Here is a 17,987-nt window from a genome sequence, read left to right as displayed (position 1 = left end):
GTACGACGGTAGCCACATACAGTGCGCCACAAGCCCTTCAGCCACTGTCATGATTCTGCCTTGCATATCATCGACCTTCCGGGAGGAGTCATACTCTTTTCGACTCATATTGTGCTGAGATTAGGCTCAGCAACACGACTATAAAGGTCTGTCAAAGCCTATTTTCTCCTTCAATACGTGAATGACACAGTATCTTTATATCATCAGCTAGCAAAATGCCCCAATCTGAACTCAAGACGGCAAAAGGTACTCGCGACTGGGTTGGCCGTGACCTTTTATTGCGCGATCACATTTTGTATGCTTGGGCCATCTCATGCACTTCTCCCACCCCATCAGCTTGATGGCACAACTAATTAGGATTCAGCCAAACAATCAGCGACGTTTTTAAGCGTCACGGCGGCGTTCCCTTGGACACGCCCGTCTTCGAGCTTCGGGACGTCCTGGCTGGGAAGTACGGTGAGGATGGCAAGCTCATCTACAATGTCGAAGACCAGGGAGGCGAGCTTTTATCGTTGCGATATGACTTGACGGTTCCCTTTGCTCGTTGGTTAGCCATGCACAGCAACGTCAAGCAAATCAAGCGCTACCAGATCGCCAAGGTGTACCGTCGAGATCAGCCTGCCATCTCTCGTGGCAGACTTCGAGAGTTTTATCAATGCGATTTTGACATTGACGGTGTGTATGACGCCATGATTCCTGATGCTGAGATACTCCGCATTATTGTCGAAGTGTTTAGAGCAGTCAAGCTCGGCATTGTCATCAAACTTAACCACAGATACATCCTCGACGGCTTGTTTACCGTTACTAGAGTTCCCCAAGAAAAGATCAGGCCCACCAGCTCAGCAGTAGATAAGCTGGACAAGGCCCCGTGGGAAGAGGTTAAGAGAGAGATGGTGGGCGAGAAGGGTCTGCCGGAGGAGTGCCGACAGAATTGGTGAATACGTCAAGCGCAGTGGCGGCTTGCGTGAGATGATCGATGTTCTCAAAGGGGACAAAGAGCTGTCTGCAAATGAACAAGTGCAAAGCGGCCTCGCCGACATGGACCTTCTCGCCCGTTACCTCACGGCAATGGACGTCATCGACAGTGTATCCTTCGATCTTTCACTCGCACGTGGCCTCGACTATTACACCGGATTGATATACGAAGTCATCGCGACTACCTCAGGTCGATCCACTCAAGTCGGCAGCGTTGCTGCTGGTGGGCGCTACGACAACCTCGTAGGCAGGTATGGCAAACAAGCCGTGCCTTGCGTCGGCCTCTCCTTTGGAGTAGACCGTGTCTTTACTATATTGGACGCTCAACAAAAGAAAAACACCACAGATTTCAAGAGCGAGGCCGATGTGTACGTCATGGCAGCTGGTGGGAAAGGCTTCGATGGTCTGCTAGCCGAACGCATGGAAGTGACTCGACAGCTTTGGGACGCAGGTATTAGAGCTGATTTCACTGCCAAAGTGAAGCCCAAGATACTTCAACAGTTCAACGCTGCCAAGGAAGTGCCTGTTGCTGTGATTCTTGGTCAAGAGGAAATTGAAGGTGGCCAGATCAGGGTGAAGGATGCACGAGCCGGTGACGGGGATAGAGTCGAGAAAGATCGCGGTCGACTTGTTTCTAGAGAGAATCTTGTCGAAGAGGTGACGAGTCTCTTATCAAAGATAGCACTAGAGGAAGGTCAAGATTAGAGAATGGTGAGGGTTTAGAAGTTGGTACAAGATGCGCGAAGTGTTTAAGGCAGACCTGCGCAAGAGGGGACAGTAGGATGAGAAAAATACGATTTGAGGCTACTATTCGTCTGAAGTTGGAGAAATATAGATATGAGTTCTGCCCTCGACAAGGACCGATACCCTGATAACTCCATCCTTATCCGCCTTCACCGTCTTGTCAAGATAACTATATGTCTGACCTGGCGCAAGACGAGAGATTCCAAGTTCAAAAACACCTGCATCAGCCGAGGGATAGAGCACTAGTTCCAAGTCCTTGGACGTATGGGACCTTGCTTTGGCGATAAGAACGCCAGGATAAGGCACTTCTGAAAGGATGGGACCTCTCAAAGCCGTTTCGGATGAACCCTGTGAGCTTTGTTAGACAATATTACTCAAGCTTGTGATGAAAGTATACATACCTTCTGAATCATTCGATGATAAGCCCCAGGCCGGATAATCGCAGCCGTCAACGCCGCCTGGTTCATCAAACAGGACGCGTTCTCAAGGTCAAGATACTGAGACCCCGTCGGAGCTGTCTTAATACCCCATGCTTTCTCAAAATTCTCCACACAAGCTTGCTTCAACTCTTCATCTCCGTATTCACCTGCAGCAATAGCGAGCTGAGTATACATAGCGTAGTCATTTGACCGATAATTGCCCGCGTCAATCTTATCCGCCCCAACCAGTCCCGTGAGCGAAACTTCCTTTGTTTTCGTATCGAACTGAACTGTCTCGTTCCGAATGATAGCCCAAAGACGTCTGGAGAAGTTTCTCAATGGACCGCATCCCATCATGATGGCGGCCAAGTCTCCTGCTGCACCGCACAGACCGGGAATAGTGAAGCCTGTCAACTCGGAACGTATGGTCAAAACACTACCGCTAGTCTCGGTGAAGTTGGTGTTCAGTGACTCCTCGAAAATTGGCAGTAGCACCTCAGTTGACTTAGTCCCAAATACTCGATCGTAGAGAACTGCGCCTGTCATGCCTTGCAGATTACACATGACATAGATCCAATTTGGCTCACACGAGATAAGACAGTATGGACTAGCAGACCATTGCCGCACGAGTGTCTCCTGAAGGTCATGAAGACTGTATCTGTAGATGTTATTGTCGTCAATATTAAATACCAGACTTCCCGGCTTGGTGTATCTCATGTCACCTGTATTAGCGGTGTATAGCATGACTCCCTGCAGTAGGAACCCCGTGACCATGATATTGTCTTTCTTAACTGGATCCCAGTCTAGAGAAAACTTGCCAGTCAAGCGCTCCCACTTCCAGAAGTTAAGAACTTTCTGGGTCAAAGACCGCTCAATGATTCTTTGGAAGGCTTCGCTGACGTAACCGTGTGCATTTGGGGCGTAGGTGGATTGGTAAAGACCAAGGATAAACATCATTTGGTAGATCTGATACCGAAGAGCTGCAGTCTGATACTGGTCGACAATAGTAAATCCTGACCAGTCATCGAGGCTTTGAAAGGCCTGATCAAACAGGAACTGAAGCTTCCTCAGACTTTCAATGCTTAGTTCTTCATCTTCCTCTCTTTTGGAAGCTTCCGCGACGAGTCTGTCTGTCTCAGCAGCCTGGCGCAGAATGAACTCGTTTCTCGCCGTTCTCTTCTTATAGCCCTGATTTCTTTCAGCTCTTGATGAGGCATTGGCGTACAGGAAACCTGTAAAGAGAATACCTGGGGCCCAATAACCCGCGTTCTCCCAGACGGTATCTGTTGTGGCGAAGTAGGCGCATACGATAGACAGGCCCCAGATGAGGAGAGGGAAGAGGATTGCTCCGGCACCAAACCACTATTTTTCCAAGTCAGTAATGCATAGTCTGAAATGATTGTAACAATGAGATGGGGCTAGCTTACGGCAAAGAGAGCGAGTGGGATGCTAGCCCAGGTCAGCACGAACAGTATTCCACTAAGGACATTGGCGCTCGCGAGATATCCGGCTCCAGGGAATATCAGTCCCAGAGCTGCAGCTCTGTATCTTGGCCCCACATCAACATATTTCTGAAAGAAGATGGCGAGGGCAGTAAAAGCCAAGGCAATCCAAACACCGAGCGTGCGTGCCTGGACGTTCTTGCGATGAGGGCCCGAACCCACGTTTGGCGGGATAAGATCTTTCACATACGGTCCTACACGCGTCAGTAACTTCAGTTCTCTGTCACGCAGATTATCTAGTACATACCTGATGTTCCATACGCTTGCCCATATTGGGGGCTTGACTTCAATAGACTCATGATCGATGGTGATGGTAGGAGACTGTCTTCTGCGAATACAGGTTGAAGTTAAAACTGCAGTCTGGCGATGTTTATCTGCTCAATATGCCTTTCATATCCATAGATCCGGGGTATTTTCCGATTACCCCGGACTTTGCGGGGTTGTGATCGTGCATGATCTGGTCATTCTTTTCTGACTATCCCCAAGCTAAATGATGTATGTGGGGAAGCTTGTCAGAAATCTATGACAAGGACAACGCAGCCAAGATATTCCGGCTCAGGACAGACAAATTTCCTCACGACCTATCTGTTCCTCGACATCAAAACTTTTTGCTCGCTATTCCTGCTCAGTTCCTTCACACAACCATCATCAAACGCTATGTCCAAAGAAATCACATCCCCGCGACCCTATACCTCCGAGACAGAATGTCTTCAATACCACTCCCAGCTTTTCAAGACCTTCGCTACCGGAAAGACGAAAAGTATCAAATGGCGAAAATGGCAGCTTAAGCAAATGTGGTGGATGCTCGTCGACAACGAAAAGGCCATTGCCGAAGCACTAGCAGTTGATCTCGGACGCCACGAGTTCGAAGCCCTGACATCAGATCTTCATGGCTTAAAGGCCGATATCCTCGAACACCTGAACCATGTGGAAGAATGGGCTGCTGATGAGCCAGTGTCTTCCGCTGGATTCCTTATGGGAACACTGGGAAAAGCGCGCATCCGAAAGGAGCCTCTTGGTGTCGTTTTGGTCATCGGAGCATGGAACTTTCCGTTCCTGCTTACGTTGCAGCCCGTTATTGCTGCTATAACCGCCGGTTGCTGTGTTGTTGTCAAACCATCTGAGTTATCAGTTGCTTCTCAGAACCTCATGCAAGATCTTGTAGGACGGTATCTTGACCCAGAAGCCATTAGACTCGTCACAGGAGGACCGCAGGAAACAACAAAACTGCTCGAACTCAAGTTCAATCACATCTTCTTCACTGGCTCAACAAAGGTGGCGAAATATGTTGCTGCAGCTGCAGCGAAGCACCTCACCCCGACAGTTTTGGAACTCGGTGGTCAGGGGCCAGCGATAGTGACTGCGAAAGCTGACCTTGATCTTGCGGCTAAGCGTATTGCCTACGCCAAGTTTCTTAACGCAGGGCAGATATGTCTCTCAGTTAACCACGTTTTCGTCGATCCAGAGGTTCACGATGCTTTTGTGCAGAGATTGCATCACTGGACTCAGCAATTCTCTGGTGGAGAGTCAAGCCATATGTGCAAGATCGTCAATAAGCGCAACTTTGAACGCTTATCGGGCTTATTGGAGAAGACTTCTGGAAAGGTGTTTCAAGCTTCTGGAAAGGGAGGGGACAATATGCTGAGCCCAACTGTTGTTACAGACGTGAGCGTAGATGGTAAGTCTCTTGGCTCTCTTGGTGCAGCTTTTGTCTAACCTTCTTCAAAGATTCGCTTTTAAGTGAGGAGTTGTTTGGTCCCATTTGTCCAGTCATCAAAGCGACGTACAAGGGTGCGGTTCGCCAGACCAATAGGTAAGTTAACCCGCATGACCCAGGTAAATCCACTGTCTCTAACATGTAGCAGTGGTCCTCATCCTCTCGCGATCTATATCTTCAGTTCAGACCGATCAGAAATCAACTATGGTAATATTCATCCTTCCCACCGAATAGGGTCACTGCTAACACTGCATGCAGTTCTGCAAAATACCATCTCGGGCGGCGTCACCATCAACGATGTTCTAATGCACTATGGCGTACCAGGCGCACCATTCGGCGGTGTAGGTGATTCAGGCCAAGGTTACTATCACGGCAAATACGGGTTCATGGCCTTTACCCACCAGAGGACTATCTTGGAGATGCCAACTTGGATGGATAAGCTCATGGCATTTCGATATCCTCCTTTTGATATGAAGAACATGAGCAACTTTGTAGTCAAGAACAACTTGGGATTCCGTCGAGGAGAGACGATGGAGGATCAGGTGGTCGGGGGTAGTCGATCATGGCTTTGGGCAGCAACTGGAGTCTTGGTCGCTTCTGCGATTGGAGTCGTTGTGAAGAACCGTCAGAACGTTCATGAACTATTTTTGTAAATTTAGAACAGAGGACATAAGCTATTATGAATGCATAGTGAGAACAGACTCTCATCGTTTTCAGATCCACCGCTGGAATGCATCGTTCAGATAAAGTATGCCAATGCGCCCTTTTTTTGTCTACTTCTGAACATGTAAAGACTGTGCCTCAACGAAAATCTTCCCTACAACTCAATAATGCAATCCCTGGCCCTGCCATTAGCCATTTAGGTTAGTTAGTCATCATAACTGTGTTGTCAAACACGACGTGTGTCGGCGTTTACGAATTCCTTTCCTAATTCGACCCTAGTGCCTTTCCGGATCCAGCGCTAACACCCGATGCAGGAGCTTCCGCAAACGAGGATCTTTGAGTGTAATTATGCCTCTCATTCTTTTCTGACTGTACTTTTTATTCTCTGTGTCACGTATACGTGACATTTCCTGTTTTAGCGGCGGCTGATGCATAAACGGTCACTAGATCACCTGCCGAATTTTTCACGTGCCAATGTGTCACCGTAGCACAATTACTACTCAAGGATCGCCTCTGATCCGTCAATCCGCCTCACGGAGCACCATTTGTATTTTATTCATCTTTTCGATACTGTGTTTGTTATTCAGAAGAGAACGCCAATTCGGGCACGATGCTTCCTCCTAACGCTACCAACTATGTTTCATCTCTTCTCTCAGAAGCTCATGGGCTCTCACAGCCATTACTTGACGGACTGTCAACCTCTCCACTCACAATACCCATTTCATTGGTCTCTGCACTGGGTCTCGGCTACTTGGCAAACAAGACTCTAGTCAGCAGAGCTTTAAACCACGGAACGAAAGCGTACTTCGATTGGAACAAGGAAATTGTGTTGGTGACTGGCGGATCAGGCGGCATTGGAGGCGAGACTGTCCAGCAGTTGGCTAGCAAGGGAATTCGTGTTGTTGTTCTCGATGTACTTCCTCTGACTTACAAGGCTCGTGAGTTACCTCTCCCTCTGAAAGACTGGTTCAGCACTTACTATTGCTAGCATCGAATGTTTACTATTATAAATGCGATCTTACGAATTACGAGCAACTACAAGAGGTAGCTGGAAGAGTTAGGCGGTAAGTCGTATATTATGAGCAATTGTTTATGCTTACTGACTTTGACTGTTAGTGAGGTTGGCGAGCCTACGGTAGTTGTAGCAAATGCTGGTGTCTGTCGTGGAAAGCCTCTATTGAAGGCCACCAAACAAGACATCAACCTGTTAGTACACAACCATATGTAACCAAGAATCTGAGTTGACCTGTATCCAGTACCATCGGAGTCAACACACTAGGACTCATCTGGACCATCAAGACCTTTCTCCCCGCAATGGTATCCCGCAACCACGGCCATCTTCTCATCGTCGCCTCGCAAACAGGCTACTTAGCCACTGTCGGCATCACCGACTACGCAGCTAGCAAATCTGCAGCCATTGCTATCTACGAAGGGTTACATACCGAGATAAAGCACGTACACAAAGCTACCGCAGTTCGCCTCTCGTGTGTCTCGCCGAGCCATGTACAGACCCAGATGTTTACGGGTGTCAAGTCTGTTCCTGGCATGTCGACCATGACGACTGAGTATCTGGCGGATAAGATCTGTGGTATCCTCTTGAGTGGGAGGGGTCAGAATATTATTGTTCCGGCTGCTGCGGGAATGTCCCCTTGGGTTCGCGTGTTGCCGGGCTGGGTTCGTGTTCTTTTGCAAGATGCGGCGGCTCCGGCCTTTACGGACTTGAAGCCTCATGATCCGTTCAAACAAACTGCGTAAACAGACAGTTCATTAGATATTAATTCTATGTTATAAGTACTCGTTGCAGTCAGGCAGGACTAATCTGCAATTTGCAGCTTACTGCTTTCTACACTTAAGTTCTCTGTGGTAACATGAGGTCCCAGTCACTAGTCTCAAATGCAACACATCTGGCTTACAATTCATACGTTATACAAAAATGCTTGACCATCTGTCACACTATTAAGATGTTAGCTCTCTCTCTTAAATAATGCCTACTTAATTCTAATGGGCTCAAAATGCTAGTAATCTCCAGCTCTATGTCTATGTCTAGGGTCGAAATCAGCTTCAACTTGCCGTGGAAGTGATAAATGTTTATTTTCCTTGCTACGGAATGCTCCGCTATAGCTTGCTTTACCCAGTACGTTCACCATGGCCCAGCCTGTTCCACTCGATTATCTCAACTCAATTGCCCATCATTCACCCTTGAGCTGTTCCATAGCACAACGACACTGCTTAACCCCATTCCTATACTAGACCAAACTCTGTGCAATACGTCAGTCACCATTGCTCATGAATACTGATATAACTTACGGAGAAGGCGGTCCTATTCCACCCATACCTAGCACGCTGACCACAGATAGGATATTGTAAACAACAGCCCAACAATGGTTCTGCGTCACGATACCGCTCATATGCCGCGCCAAGCGTATCATCAACGGAATGCGACTCAGCGGGGGAGTCTCAGACGATATCAACGTCGCATCAGCACAGTCATCGTCGACAGACTTCATGTCCGAGCCCGCGACACAAATACTAAACGACGCCGATGCAAAGCACAAAATGTCGTTGTAGTTGTCACCGACGTATATAGCCGGTCCGCGCTGGAGAAATCGGGCCAAAGTTCGACATTTCTCTTCTGGGAGGGCATTGGCGAATACCATGTCTGAATCAATGCCTACTTCGCGAGCGACAGAGGTAGCTGAAGCGGCGTTATCGCCTGTAATCATCCCGATAGTTAGACCCAAGTCTTTGAGTTGTCGTATAACTTGGTGAGCATCAGAGCGAACTTTGTCTTCGAGTACAAAGACGGCAGCTTGCTTGTCATCCATGGCTAGCACAACAGTCGTTGTGATCCCGGTTCTGATCTTCACAGGCGTTTGACTGAGGTCGACGGAAACTCCTAGACTCTCGATGTATGCGCGGCTTCCGATTGCCAACTTCCAAGAGGTGGAACTCGAGCCGGATTGAATGGCTGTCACAACCGCTTGGGCGCCGCGACCAAGTTCGTGCTTGATTTCGGATACCATCAATGTAGTTAACCACTCGACCTTCTCTTCTAGCTTTGAGGGACTCTTTTGGAAAAGCGCTCGGGCAACCGGGTGAGTGTTCCCGGCTTCAATCTCCTGCACAGCCCTCCACAAAATGTCTTGCGTCTGTGATGAACCCCACTCCTCGGAGAAGCTGGCATGTGTGACTTTCAGGTCACCATGTGTAAGAGTACCAGTCTTGTCAAAGAGGATAGTTTGAGCGGCTGCGGCGCTTCTTAGTCTGGCATAAGTAGTCACCAACCGGACTCCAAACTTTGATGATCGCACTGATGAAACTCTTAGGTCAGCTGGATTCCACTCGAGTGTTTGGGGGTCACATACCTGTAGCTAGCAGTTTACAAGTCGGAACGCTCAAACTCAGGGAACACGGGCAAGCGGCTAGTAGCAACGCTGAAGCTCGGCCCAACCCATCTGCCCAGCTGCTCTTCGTGAGCACAAGATAAGAGATTAGTATGCTTGTTGCAAGTAGGATAACTGCACTTGAAAACCATGAGATCGCACAATGAAGCTGGGGCTCTGAGTTGGCCAGTTCCGCCGTCACGACGGATGCCAGTAGTTGACCTAGGCGAGTAGAACGCCCGCAGGCTGTTGCCCTACAAGCGAGCGAGCCTTGTTGGACTTGACCGCCCGCATATACAGCATCTCCACGGTCAACTACTCTGGGTTCCAAAGAGCCGTTGATCCAAGTCTCTGTGACAAGAGCTGACTCTATGCTCTGGACCACTCCATCGCAAGGTATGTGCTCTCCCTGGTTCACAATAACGCTGTCGCCAGGAGATAACATATTAATAGGAATAGAGGCATTTTGATCTGTTTTGTTGCAAACTTTAGCCATGGCAGGTACCAGACTTGAGAGCGGAGATCCGAAGACCCTGCTCCGTTGGGAAAGGATGGTCTTGAGTAAACGGCCCCCAAGGACACTCGTAGAGAGAATCGGGATCGCTTCTATGGACTTTAAATCCATGTGATGAGATCCGTTTATGCCAGTCTCTAGAGAATCAACGGCAGCTTGCATAAGAGCCAGCATGATACCAAGTGATGCAAGAGTTGCCATATTTGGTCTTCTTCCGTGCCATGCAGAGCGGAAGGCCTCGAAATGGAGTTGCGATCCAGATAGTAGGCTCATTACAATAGCAACATGCGCAATCAAGTTTATGTCATTGTTTTCCGTTTTCCATAGCTCGTTGATGCTGCGTGACGCAAAGAAAAGAACTGAAGCCATAGTCGCCACGAGAAAGTCCCTCTGACATGAACTAATATGGTTCTTCTGGGAATTCGAGGGCTCTTCTATCATAGATAAGAGACTAGCCCAGCTCTGAGAGTCAGATGACGGCAGGGAATGGGCTTCGTAGCCAGCAGAGTGGATGAATTCGATAATCTTCTCTTCTGTTACATCATTGTCGAATTCTATTTGAGCTCGAAGTAGTCCAAGTGAAACGGTAGCCTTCAAGACTCCAGGGATCGACCCGATTATGTCTTCAACATCGGACACACACGATGCGCAAGTAAGGCCATCTAGACTCAAGATGCTAACCTGGGTACCTTTGACTGCTTTTGGTCGTTGGGCGGGGCGACGCTCGGCATAATCTTGGCGAGGATAAAGAGTACATAATTTCTCGTGTATATTGAGAAAACGAAAGACGATGTAGGCTCCAACAGCACAACAGGCCATGATTGTCGACTTTGGAAGTTGACTGGTGATATATCACGGAACCTCAATGTCCAACTCAGAGTAAAGAACAATATGCTAATAATACACTATTCCGAGCCCATTCCCATTTAGCTTAAGCGTGGCTTCATGCGACGCACTAAGTCTTGCTTGCATTAGACTGACAAGGATATTTCTGACAATGATATTCCTGACTCTGTCTTTTCTGACACGTACTCTTCTGACTCGATCAGCCACATCGCGTCACCAGCAGTAAACCGTCGCCGAGGGCGCAAGATCTCGTTGCGTAACAGCTAAATCAACCACAAGTCAGTTACACAATCTACAAACACCGTAATCATCACTTACCCGTCGAGCAATCCAACTTTGGATATTTCCTTGCAAACTCTTTACTCAATTTCCACTCGCAAAAGTCATCTAGACCCAGAAACTTGGCTACGTCGTTTGCGCGACTCCTCTCCACAGGATCATCATCCGGACTCGGCGCCGTGTTTATCTGACGATCTAGTTCTTGGAAGATAGCTTCTTCGACTATATCATGCTCAGAAGAGTACCATTCCCCAACTTCAGGGCCGATCTGTAATAGTGTCCATGATGGATCGGTGAAGTAGCTTCTGGGCGGGACTTTTTGGTGTTGACGGCGGCGCAGGACCTGATTTTCGAAGATGTCGAGGACGTTGACTGCGACGCTGTGGTTGGCGGGCTCTATGACTGAGTGTAAGACTAGGTCTTTGAGGAGTTCGTCGAAATCAGTGGTTTCTGCTTCGAGGACGAGCTGGTCTCTGATTTCGGGCCAGTTGAATAAGTCAATTCCCCAGAAGTGCGTGGGGTTTTTGGACTGGAGGGGTGTAGGGCGGAATGGCAGTGGAACGGAATTCTTGGACTCGATTCCAAGACGCCAACTTATGACCTTTTCGATATATTTAGCCCCGTTCTGTTAGCGTCAGCGTTGGGGTCATTGTTAGTGATTCAGTACTGGTCTTACCACTCCATAGGCATACGATTCCAGTCCAGCGCAGCGCATAGAGAAGCGCACAGCAGTCTTGATTATCTTGCTGACCATTTCGGCATGATCTCCAGAGTCGTGCAGGTTATTCAAATGTCGACGACAGGCACCAAGGAGTCTAGAGCCAAATATGGACATTGACGTGATACTGAGCTGATTCGGGACAAACAAAAGGGATCTCGGTGATAGAGACGACATGGCTGGATCTAAGAAGGTATCGCCAGGCTGCATTGTGCTCGGGGTCAAAGCCTCGTGCTCTTGGCCCGCCATTGATAGATCTAGAAGAAATGACGCGTCTTTAAATATATCTGTCTGGTTGGCTTGCTCTGGTGCGTCCTCAAAAGACTGATTGTTGATCGAGGGATTAAGAGCAGGAGGTGTTTCGTGGTTGACTACTTCCGTCCGCGGTACAGATTGCTGTGCTTCTGGGTTTTCAGCATCTCTCCTCCGAAATATAGACTCAAAGACCTCGTCATCTAATACACATGTTAATAAGACCCCCTCAAGAGTTCTGTACAAAAGCAACACTCACCGGCCGCGGCAGTAGCCGCTTGACCAAAGCTGAGTAACTTCTTCCTCAGTCTCAACAAAGCATCCTCCAGCTTCCGATTCTCAGCTATCAACTTAAGATGCGCATCAAGAAGAACAGAGTACCGATCTTGAGGATCCGAGCCAGTAGCCACTTTTTGCAGCAGCTCAATCGTCTCCTCCAGGTTACGAATGTAAGTGATGTTCTTCTCGCGCAGACATTGTTGGGAAATACGGTTCTGTGCTCTTTTGCGCTCGGTTGGATCAAGGGCGTTGGTGGCTTTTCTTTTGGTTGGAGGCATGATGGAGTGAAGTGGTGATAGATAAATCGCTGATAAGATTTGTTTTGTGGGGGCCCAGTTGGTCTTTATGGTTGCATCAATGACAAGGGTTACGGGCTTTCGGGGCGCCAGGATCCCCGAGTTCCCCGGATTTCCCCTCAGTAGCCTCGAACTAACTTGAGGTCTTCCCCACAGACGACGGGGTTTTCTCCTCGGTGGTTCTTGATATTGTCTAGATCAAGGATGATAAAAGTTCTTACGATGATCATGTCTTGTTTTACTCTCCTAGGCTTTGGAAAATCACAAAGTTGATTTATCTGGAGTTCAAAAAAAAAAAATTAATAAAAGAAAATACAACTATTTACTATCTGACATAAAGACGAGTATAAATAAGACGCGCGATCAAGCAAATGTCTGGATGACCTCGTCTCTGTGCTCCTCAAGATATTCCGAGAACTTGGTGAGCCGGATAGAATATCTCTCCAGCTTCTCAAAGTCGACTTGATATCCAACTTCATTCGCCCACAACTCGGCATAGATCTTGGGGTTTCTCACCGCAAGATCTTTCGCTTCTTCCTCACCATAGAACTCGAGCCCAATGTCCACTCCGCTAACCCGACTCAGCTCCTGCACAATCTGAGCTGGCGTAAGTGACTCGACACCCAAGTCTACCTCATGTTCGTCGAATGCCAGAGGATCATTAATTGCAGCTGCCGCAAACTTGCCAACGTCGTTTGGATCAACCACCGTCATCGCAGTCTCGGGCTTGTATGCCGACAGAAAGACTCGTCTCTGACCCAATTCGGGAAACATGAAAGATGCTGTCGGCTTGTGATAGTTGTTCATGAGAAAAGCCGGTCGAAGAATCGTCCAATATTGAATACCAGATTCTCGCACCATTGACTCGATCTGGGCTTTGTTCAGCCAGTACCACGCCATGGGGTAGTCAGGCCCCCAATTTGGAAAGCTTTCGTGTTTTCCTGTCATGGTGACGCTGGAATAGACTATGCTGGTGACTGTTCCAGATTCGATAGCGGCGCTGATGATGTTCTTTGCATGAACCACCTCCAGGTTGGTGTCAGGAAACGCCGGCATGACGTTGAGAAACACGGCGGTCGCTCTTTTGACCGCAGTCTTGAGTGAAGATACATCATCGAAATTTCCGGGGAACAACTGCGCTCCGAGACGCTGGAGCTCAATGGCGGTTTTGGATGATGGGTCCCGAACAAGTGCGTGGACTTTGACGCCAGTGCTTAGGAGCTCTCGAGCAGTCGCACCGCCCTGATGGCCAGTTGCGCCAGTGACAAATGCAATGATCTGTGACATTGTGTGGAAGTGAAAGGTAGTGTTTTAGGGCAAATGAAGTGGTGAAGCATTGAGTGATCTAAGTCTCAAGTGATGGTTTTAGGATTCTTTCAAGAGGTATTATTGAAGGAGGACTGGGATAGTCTAAATAGTTGGCCTCAACAGACTAATACCACGAATCGAGCCGGCCTAGCTGAAACAAGAATGCACTTCGATGATGTGGATGTTGGCCGGGGTCTCTGGGGGCGACTATAATTACCACTACACCTACGTAAACACACGAGTCATCTACTCCTTAATGGTTGGAACGGCAGATAGAAACGACTATTTTTCTCAACTATCATGTTAGATGATACGCTGTGGACTTGCGGATACGTTTGAAGCGGACTTGGCTATTCCGTATCCAGTAACCAGCTCGACAGAATTTCAAGGCTAGTCCAGGTTAAGCATGGGGGATTACCAAGCACGGGAGACTACACACATCACATAATTACGACACTACCAAGACATCAACCCGAAGTCATGCTGTTTTACAAATGAAGGAGTGAGGAACATGGTCTACTGCGGTAAGCCCAGCAAAGCGTGCTCGGAGTGTCGAATCAAGAGGAGAAAGGTATGTATCCCAGTCGTCCCGTCCTAAGAGATCTTAGCGTGTTAACTAACTTGGGGCTAAGTGCGACTTGTCAAGACCAGCTTGTCGTCAATGCCGCAGGGCCGGTTCCAGGTGTGACGGATATCGAGTGGAGGAGTCTGTTACCTTTCGAGATCAAACTACTGAGACTCTGGGAAAGCTATCATTCGTTTCTAATGCGAGTTTACCCAATAGCAACCAGGATGCCTTGATAAGACCTAAACTATACCAACAGACCACAGTCCACCCATCCCAAGATCAGCCCAGCCATTACCCTTGGCTCAGACTTGCAGCTACGCTGGAAGACCAAGCTCTAAATTTCTTCTTTCATCACTATGTCGTACCTGAGTCTGGCCGGTCCCCTACTCATCCCGACTGTCATGGCATCATTTACAAACGTGCAACAGAACCTGGATACTTGGCTAACCTCATCAATGCTATCGGACTGGCTGGTCTAGCGTACTCAAAGAACGCGCCCACACTTGTTAATTCGGCCAGACAAGCATTTTCTAGTGCGCTTCACGGTATATGTGCGGCGCTCGTGGACCATATTGAAGCAGCATCCGATCAGATGTTGGTAGCTGTAATGCTTCTTGCGTTATTCGAAGTAAGTCTTCTATCCCACGTCGACCAAATCGAGCACAATAATGATCCGGAAGACTGTTACTCTTCATCCTACTGCAGACTTGAGTCCGTGGAGTCGACATGCAGATGGTGCTTTGGCATTGATACAGGTCCGAGGAGCAGGCCAGCTACGCAACAGGATCGGCCGGAGCATCTTTCTCCACCTACGCACCGAAATAGTGGCAGGCCTAAGAAATCCCATGTCAGTTAAATTTCTGACTTTTCAATAGCTTATTGATTGTCTCCAGCGCGGGCTACCGGTACCAAAAGCCCTCATGGACTTTATGGCTGAGGCTCGCAGGAATGAAACGGAACAAGCGCCTGCTGCTCTGCTAGCACACATTCTTGTCAACATTTGCTCTGCTATACCCTTGACTGAGGAATACGTCACGGACGAAAGGACTCTGTCTTCCCGTGTTTCAAGACTATTGTCTATCGATGCAGATCTCAAGGACTGGGCCCAAATGCTCCCAGCTGAGTATGAGTACGAGACCCGAACCAAACCAAGCGATCTTGGTGGAGCAGAAGTGTTTATGGGACGCCATGATGTATATTGTAGCGCTGAAATCGCCAACGTATGGAACCTACAGCGCTGTGCGCGAATTGTTCTCCACCAGGCAATCGTTGAAGCAATATCGAATTGCTTGCCCATCTCTTTTTCGCTGTTGATCCTATCGTCTTTTACAGACCAGCTCTCCAGTTCAGAAACTACCATACATGAGAGTTCTAAAGACATATGCTGCAGCGTCCCATATATCTTGCATAGTGTTGACGAGACGGGCAAGTCGCGTGACCTGCGGGCGGCTCATGCCGTGCATCTACTGTGGCCACTTTATGTCGCAGGAACAACACATACAGCTACCGATACTCTACGGGATTGTGTCATAGCAGCGATGGAAAATATTAAGGAGGTCACTGGAATTCAAAAGGCAAAGCGCATAGCGTTGACTTTACAGCGGCGATGCTTCGAGATGGCAGTATCTACTGGTGGATATTTAGATGCTTAGGAAACTAACACACTAGAAAATACCACCGGTCGTGTACCGCGGGACAAAGAAACAACTTACGATGTCCCAATCATCGGAAGGCGAACATTCAGCCAAGAATACAGTTTAAGTGCCACAGGTGCCGTGTTCACATTGATCTTGCGATTACTGGGGACTCTGAAGATAAACAAGGCGGTCACAATATAATGATCAATGCCCTGTTTGCTACCTCTTTCTTTGTCAGTACAGCACAACCTGGCTAACGTGGGAATGGTATTCTATACGTAATTCTGAACATACTTTATTGATCACCAATACTGGAAATAGGAGTGGAGACAGTGGACTTAAGTGAGGCCAGGCCAGCAAGAGGGATGTCATGTGTCTCAAGCCTGCTGGTTGCAGGTTCCAAGTCTACATATCCTTTGAGTTGTGTGAAAGTACTGTAAGGAGAACTATATCAACTACGAGAGTGATTCATCAGATCCTATTTCATCAACACCCGCCTTACACGATGATGGTCTCATCTAGCTTTCCCTGCTCTTTATCTCTCGCAAACAGTGCTCTAATCAGATTCGGCTGTAACATCGCTCCCCCCCTGGTATCTGGAGATCCAGCCCCTACCCTCCTGGATCGTGGGATATCCCCACTAGCACATGAATTTGACTCTGCGGTCGTCAAACCCAATTAGTATGGGCCAAACACAGTGTAGGTTGGATCATTCGACTTCTGTACCCAATAAAGAGGCACAGCAACTAAGTCAGATAACTTGTTGACATAGTCCATTAGACAACTTGTGGGTAATCCATAATTCAGAGGATCCCATTGCACCTTGATGCATAAACTTGAAACCTGCTCAGCGAAAAACATTCTATTTCTTTCGTCCACGGTGCAAGGATATATCATGATGGCGGACAGGTGGATCCAACCACCAGTCACTTTGCCAAATAGGCTTTCATTGCTTTCCAGATTGAAGTTTGCATCTCTTACAATTGCGAGATTTTCTGATTCATCGTGGTATTGGTAATGAACTGGGTGATTCACAGACGCCGAGGACCAGCTAGGCGCCTAACAAGAACTAAGTTCCTTTCACTTTGATTCGTGATTTAGCGCGAGCCAGAAGAGGTCACAGAAGACATTGTCCTTCCATAATCCTGCGACATACTCGCTGGTCGACTCCTGCTGTGAAAGCTCGAGAGACACTCTGGCAGCTAAGCCCCCCAAGGCTGGAAGTTTATCACTGTCCATGGTTATGTATCTCTGCGTTTATCTTGCAACCACAAAGTTCCAATCGACCCTGATTTGCCTCTCGTCTTGTTCTATTCCCTCTCTCTTAGGTACATTAAACGGTTGCGGATGGCCGACAGGTTCAGTGTACTCCTCCGTTGCCTCAAAGCACGATTGGCATTCAAAGTACATCTGTGCTTGAGCGAAGTGTAGCGTGCGAGGGGAGAGATAACGTTCCTGAAAGCCCCAGCAGCGTGTCGATAGTGGGTCTTCGCCAAGGTCAATTATTTGACGCGGTGCTCCTACGTGGCTATTCGGCATAGGAAAGACTGAAACGTTCGCAGGAGCATCGCCTCCGAGAAAAGTGATATTGGTAAAGAATGATTCTGGCCTGGGTCGCAGGAACCCCTCGGAACTGTTTTTAGATTTCGTAGCAGCAATAGTGCGATATACGTTTTCATAAACGTCGCGCATTCGAGCTGACTCGTGAATCCCATCATCATTAGACTCAAGATAATTCTGAGACTGTCCATCCAGAGATATGGGATTTCCAGTTCTATGTCACCTAAAAGGCATCCTGGAAAGCTCTTGGGAACGCTTCGATCGATATTCCCTCGTACAGTTGCTGAGCAGTCTTAGTATTTAGTGTAAGAGGCTGGACCGACCCCC

General features: G+C 48.2%; 9 protein-coding genes across 9 annotated transcripts; 4 read left to right on the top strand and 5 right to left on the bottom strand.

Annotated features, from left to right (window-relative positions):
* Window positions 1-215: 215 nt before the first annotated feature.
* Window positions 216-1,828, top strand: FVEG_01700 (histidyl-tRNA synthetase; the record flags this gene model as incomplete). Its single annotated transcript, XM_018888701.1, has 3 exons — window positions 216-295; window positions 365-893; window positions 949-1,828. 3 exons carry the CDS (start codon window positions 216-218, stop codon window positions 1,678-1,680), a joined length of 1,341 nt encoding a protein of 446 aa, XP_018744690.1. The 3' UTR covers window positions 1,681-1,828.
* Window positions 1,783-3,939, bottom strand: FVEG_01701 (hypothetical protein; the record flags this gene model as incomplete). The annotated part of the gene is made up of 4 exons (XM_018888702.1): window positions 1,783-2,067; window positions 2,121-3,500; window positions 3,566-3,834; window positions 3,888-3,939. 4 exons carry the CDS (start codon window positions 3,937-3,939, stop codon window positions 1,783-1,785), a joined length of 1,986 nt encoding a protein of 661 aa, XP_018744691.1.
* A 358-nt stretch (window positions 3,940-4,297) lies between these two features.
* Window positions 4,298-6,010, top strand: FVEG_01702 (aldehyde dehydrogenase (NAD+); the record flags this gene model as incomplete). The annotated part of the gene is made up of 4 exons (XM_018888703.1): window positions 4,298-5,318; window positions 5,369-5,453; window positions 5,506-5,564; window positions 5,616-6,010. 4 exons carry the CDS (start codon window positions 4,298-4,300, stop codon window positions 6,008-6,010), a joined length of 1,560 nt encoding a protein of 519 aa, XP_018744692.1.
* Window positions 6,011-6,630: 620 nt separating this feature from the next.
* Window positions 6,631-7,775, top strand: FVEG_01703 (hypothetical protein; the record flags this gene model as incomplete). The annotated part of the gene is made up of 4 exons (XM_018888704.1): window positions 6,631-6,958; window positions 7,009-7,084; window positions 7,137-7,226; window positions 7,277-7,775. 4 exons carry the CDS (start codon window positions 6,631-6,633, stop codon window positions 7,773-7,775), a joined length of 993 nt encoding a protein of 330 aa, XP_018744693.1.
* Window positions 7,776-8,022: 247 nt separating this feature from the next.
* On the bottom strand, window positions 8,023-10,736 carry FVEG_14903 (hypothetical protein; the record flags this gene model as incomplete). The annotated part of the gene is made up of 3 exons (XM_018903938.1): window positions 8,023-8,278; window positions 8,328-9,330; window positions 9,386-10,736. The coding sequence occupies 3 exons, from the start codon at window positions 10,734-10,736 to the stop codon at window positions 8,194-8,196; spliced, it is 2,439 nt and encodes an 812-aa protein (XP_018744694.1). The 3' UTR covers window positions 8,023-8,193.
* A 240-nt stretch (window positions 10,737-10,976) lies between these two features.
* FVEG_14904 (hypothetical protein) lies at window positions 10,977-12,569 on the bottom strand (the record flags this gene model as incomplete). The annotated part of the gene is made up of 4 exons (XM_018903939.1): window positions 10,977-11,026; window positions 11,082-11,667; window positions 11,719-12,215; window positions 12,272-12,569. 4 exons carry the CDS (start codon window positions 12,567-12,569, stop codon window positions 10,977-10,979), a joined length of 1,431 nt encoding a protein of 476 aa, XP_018744695.1.
* Window positions 12,570-12,950: 381 nt separating this feature from the next.
* FVEG_01705 (hypothetical protein) lies at window positions 12,951-13,874 on the bottom strand (the record flags this gene model as incomplete). Its single annotated transcript, XM_018888705.1, has 1 exon — window positions 12,951-13,874. One exon carries the CDS (start codon window positions 13,872-13,874, stop codon window positions 12,951-12,953), a length of 924 nt encoding a protein of 307 aa, XP_018744696.1.
* A 532-nt stretch (window positions 13,875-14,406) lies between these two features.
* On the top strand, window positions 14,407-16,115 carry FVEG_01706 (hypothetical protein; the record flags this gene model as incomplete). The annotated part of the gene is made up of 4 exons (XM_018888706.1): window positions 14,407-14,466; window positions 14,528-15,091; window positions 15,144-15,287; window positions 15,339-16,115. The coding sequence occupies 4 exons, from the start codon at window positions 14,407-14,409 to the stop codon at window positions 16,113-16,115; spliced, it is 1,545 nt and encodes a 514-aa protein (XP_018744697.1).
* Window positions 16,116-17,180: 1,065 nt separating this feature from the next.
* Window positions 17,181-17,792, bottom strand: FVEG_14905 (hypothetical protein; the record flags this gene model as incomplete). Its single annotated transcript, XM_018903940.1, has 2 exons — window positions 17,181-17,331; window positions 17,470-17,792. The coding sequence occupies 2 exons, from the start codon at window positions 17,790-17,792 to the stop codon at window positions 17,181-17,183; spliced, it is 474 nt and encodes a 157-aa protein (XP_018744698.1).
* Between the last annotated feature and the right edge of the window lie 195 nt (window positions 17,793-17,987).

Source organism: Fusarium verticillioides, chromosome 6, assembly GCF_000149555.1.
Source record: "Fusarium verticillioides 7600 chromosome 6, whole genome shotgun sequence".
NCBI lineage: Eukaryota > Fungi > Ascomycota > Sordariomycetes > Hypocreales > Nectriaceae > Fusarium > Fusarium verticillioides.
Note: the sequence above shows the minus strand (reverse complement) of the source record. Positions and strands in the feature narration are given on the sequence as shown.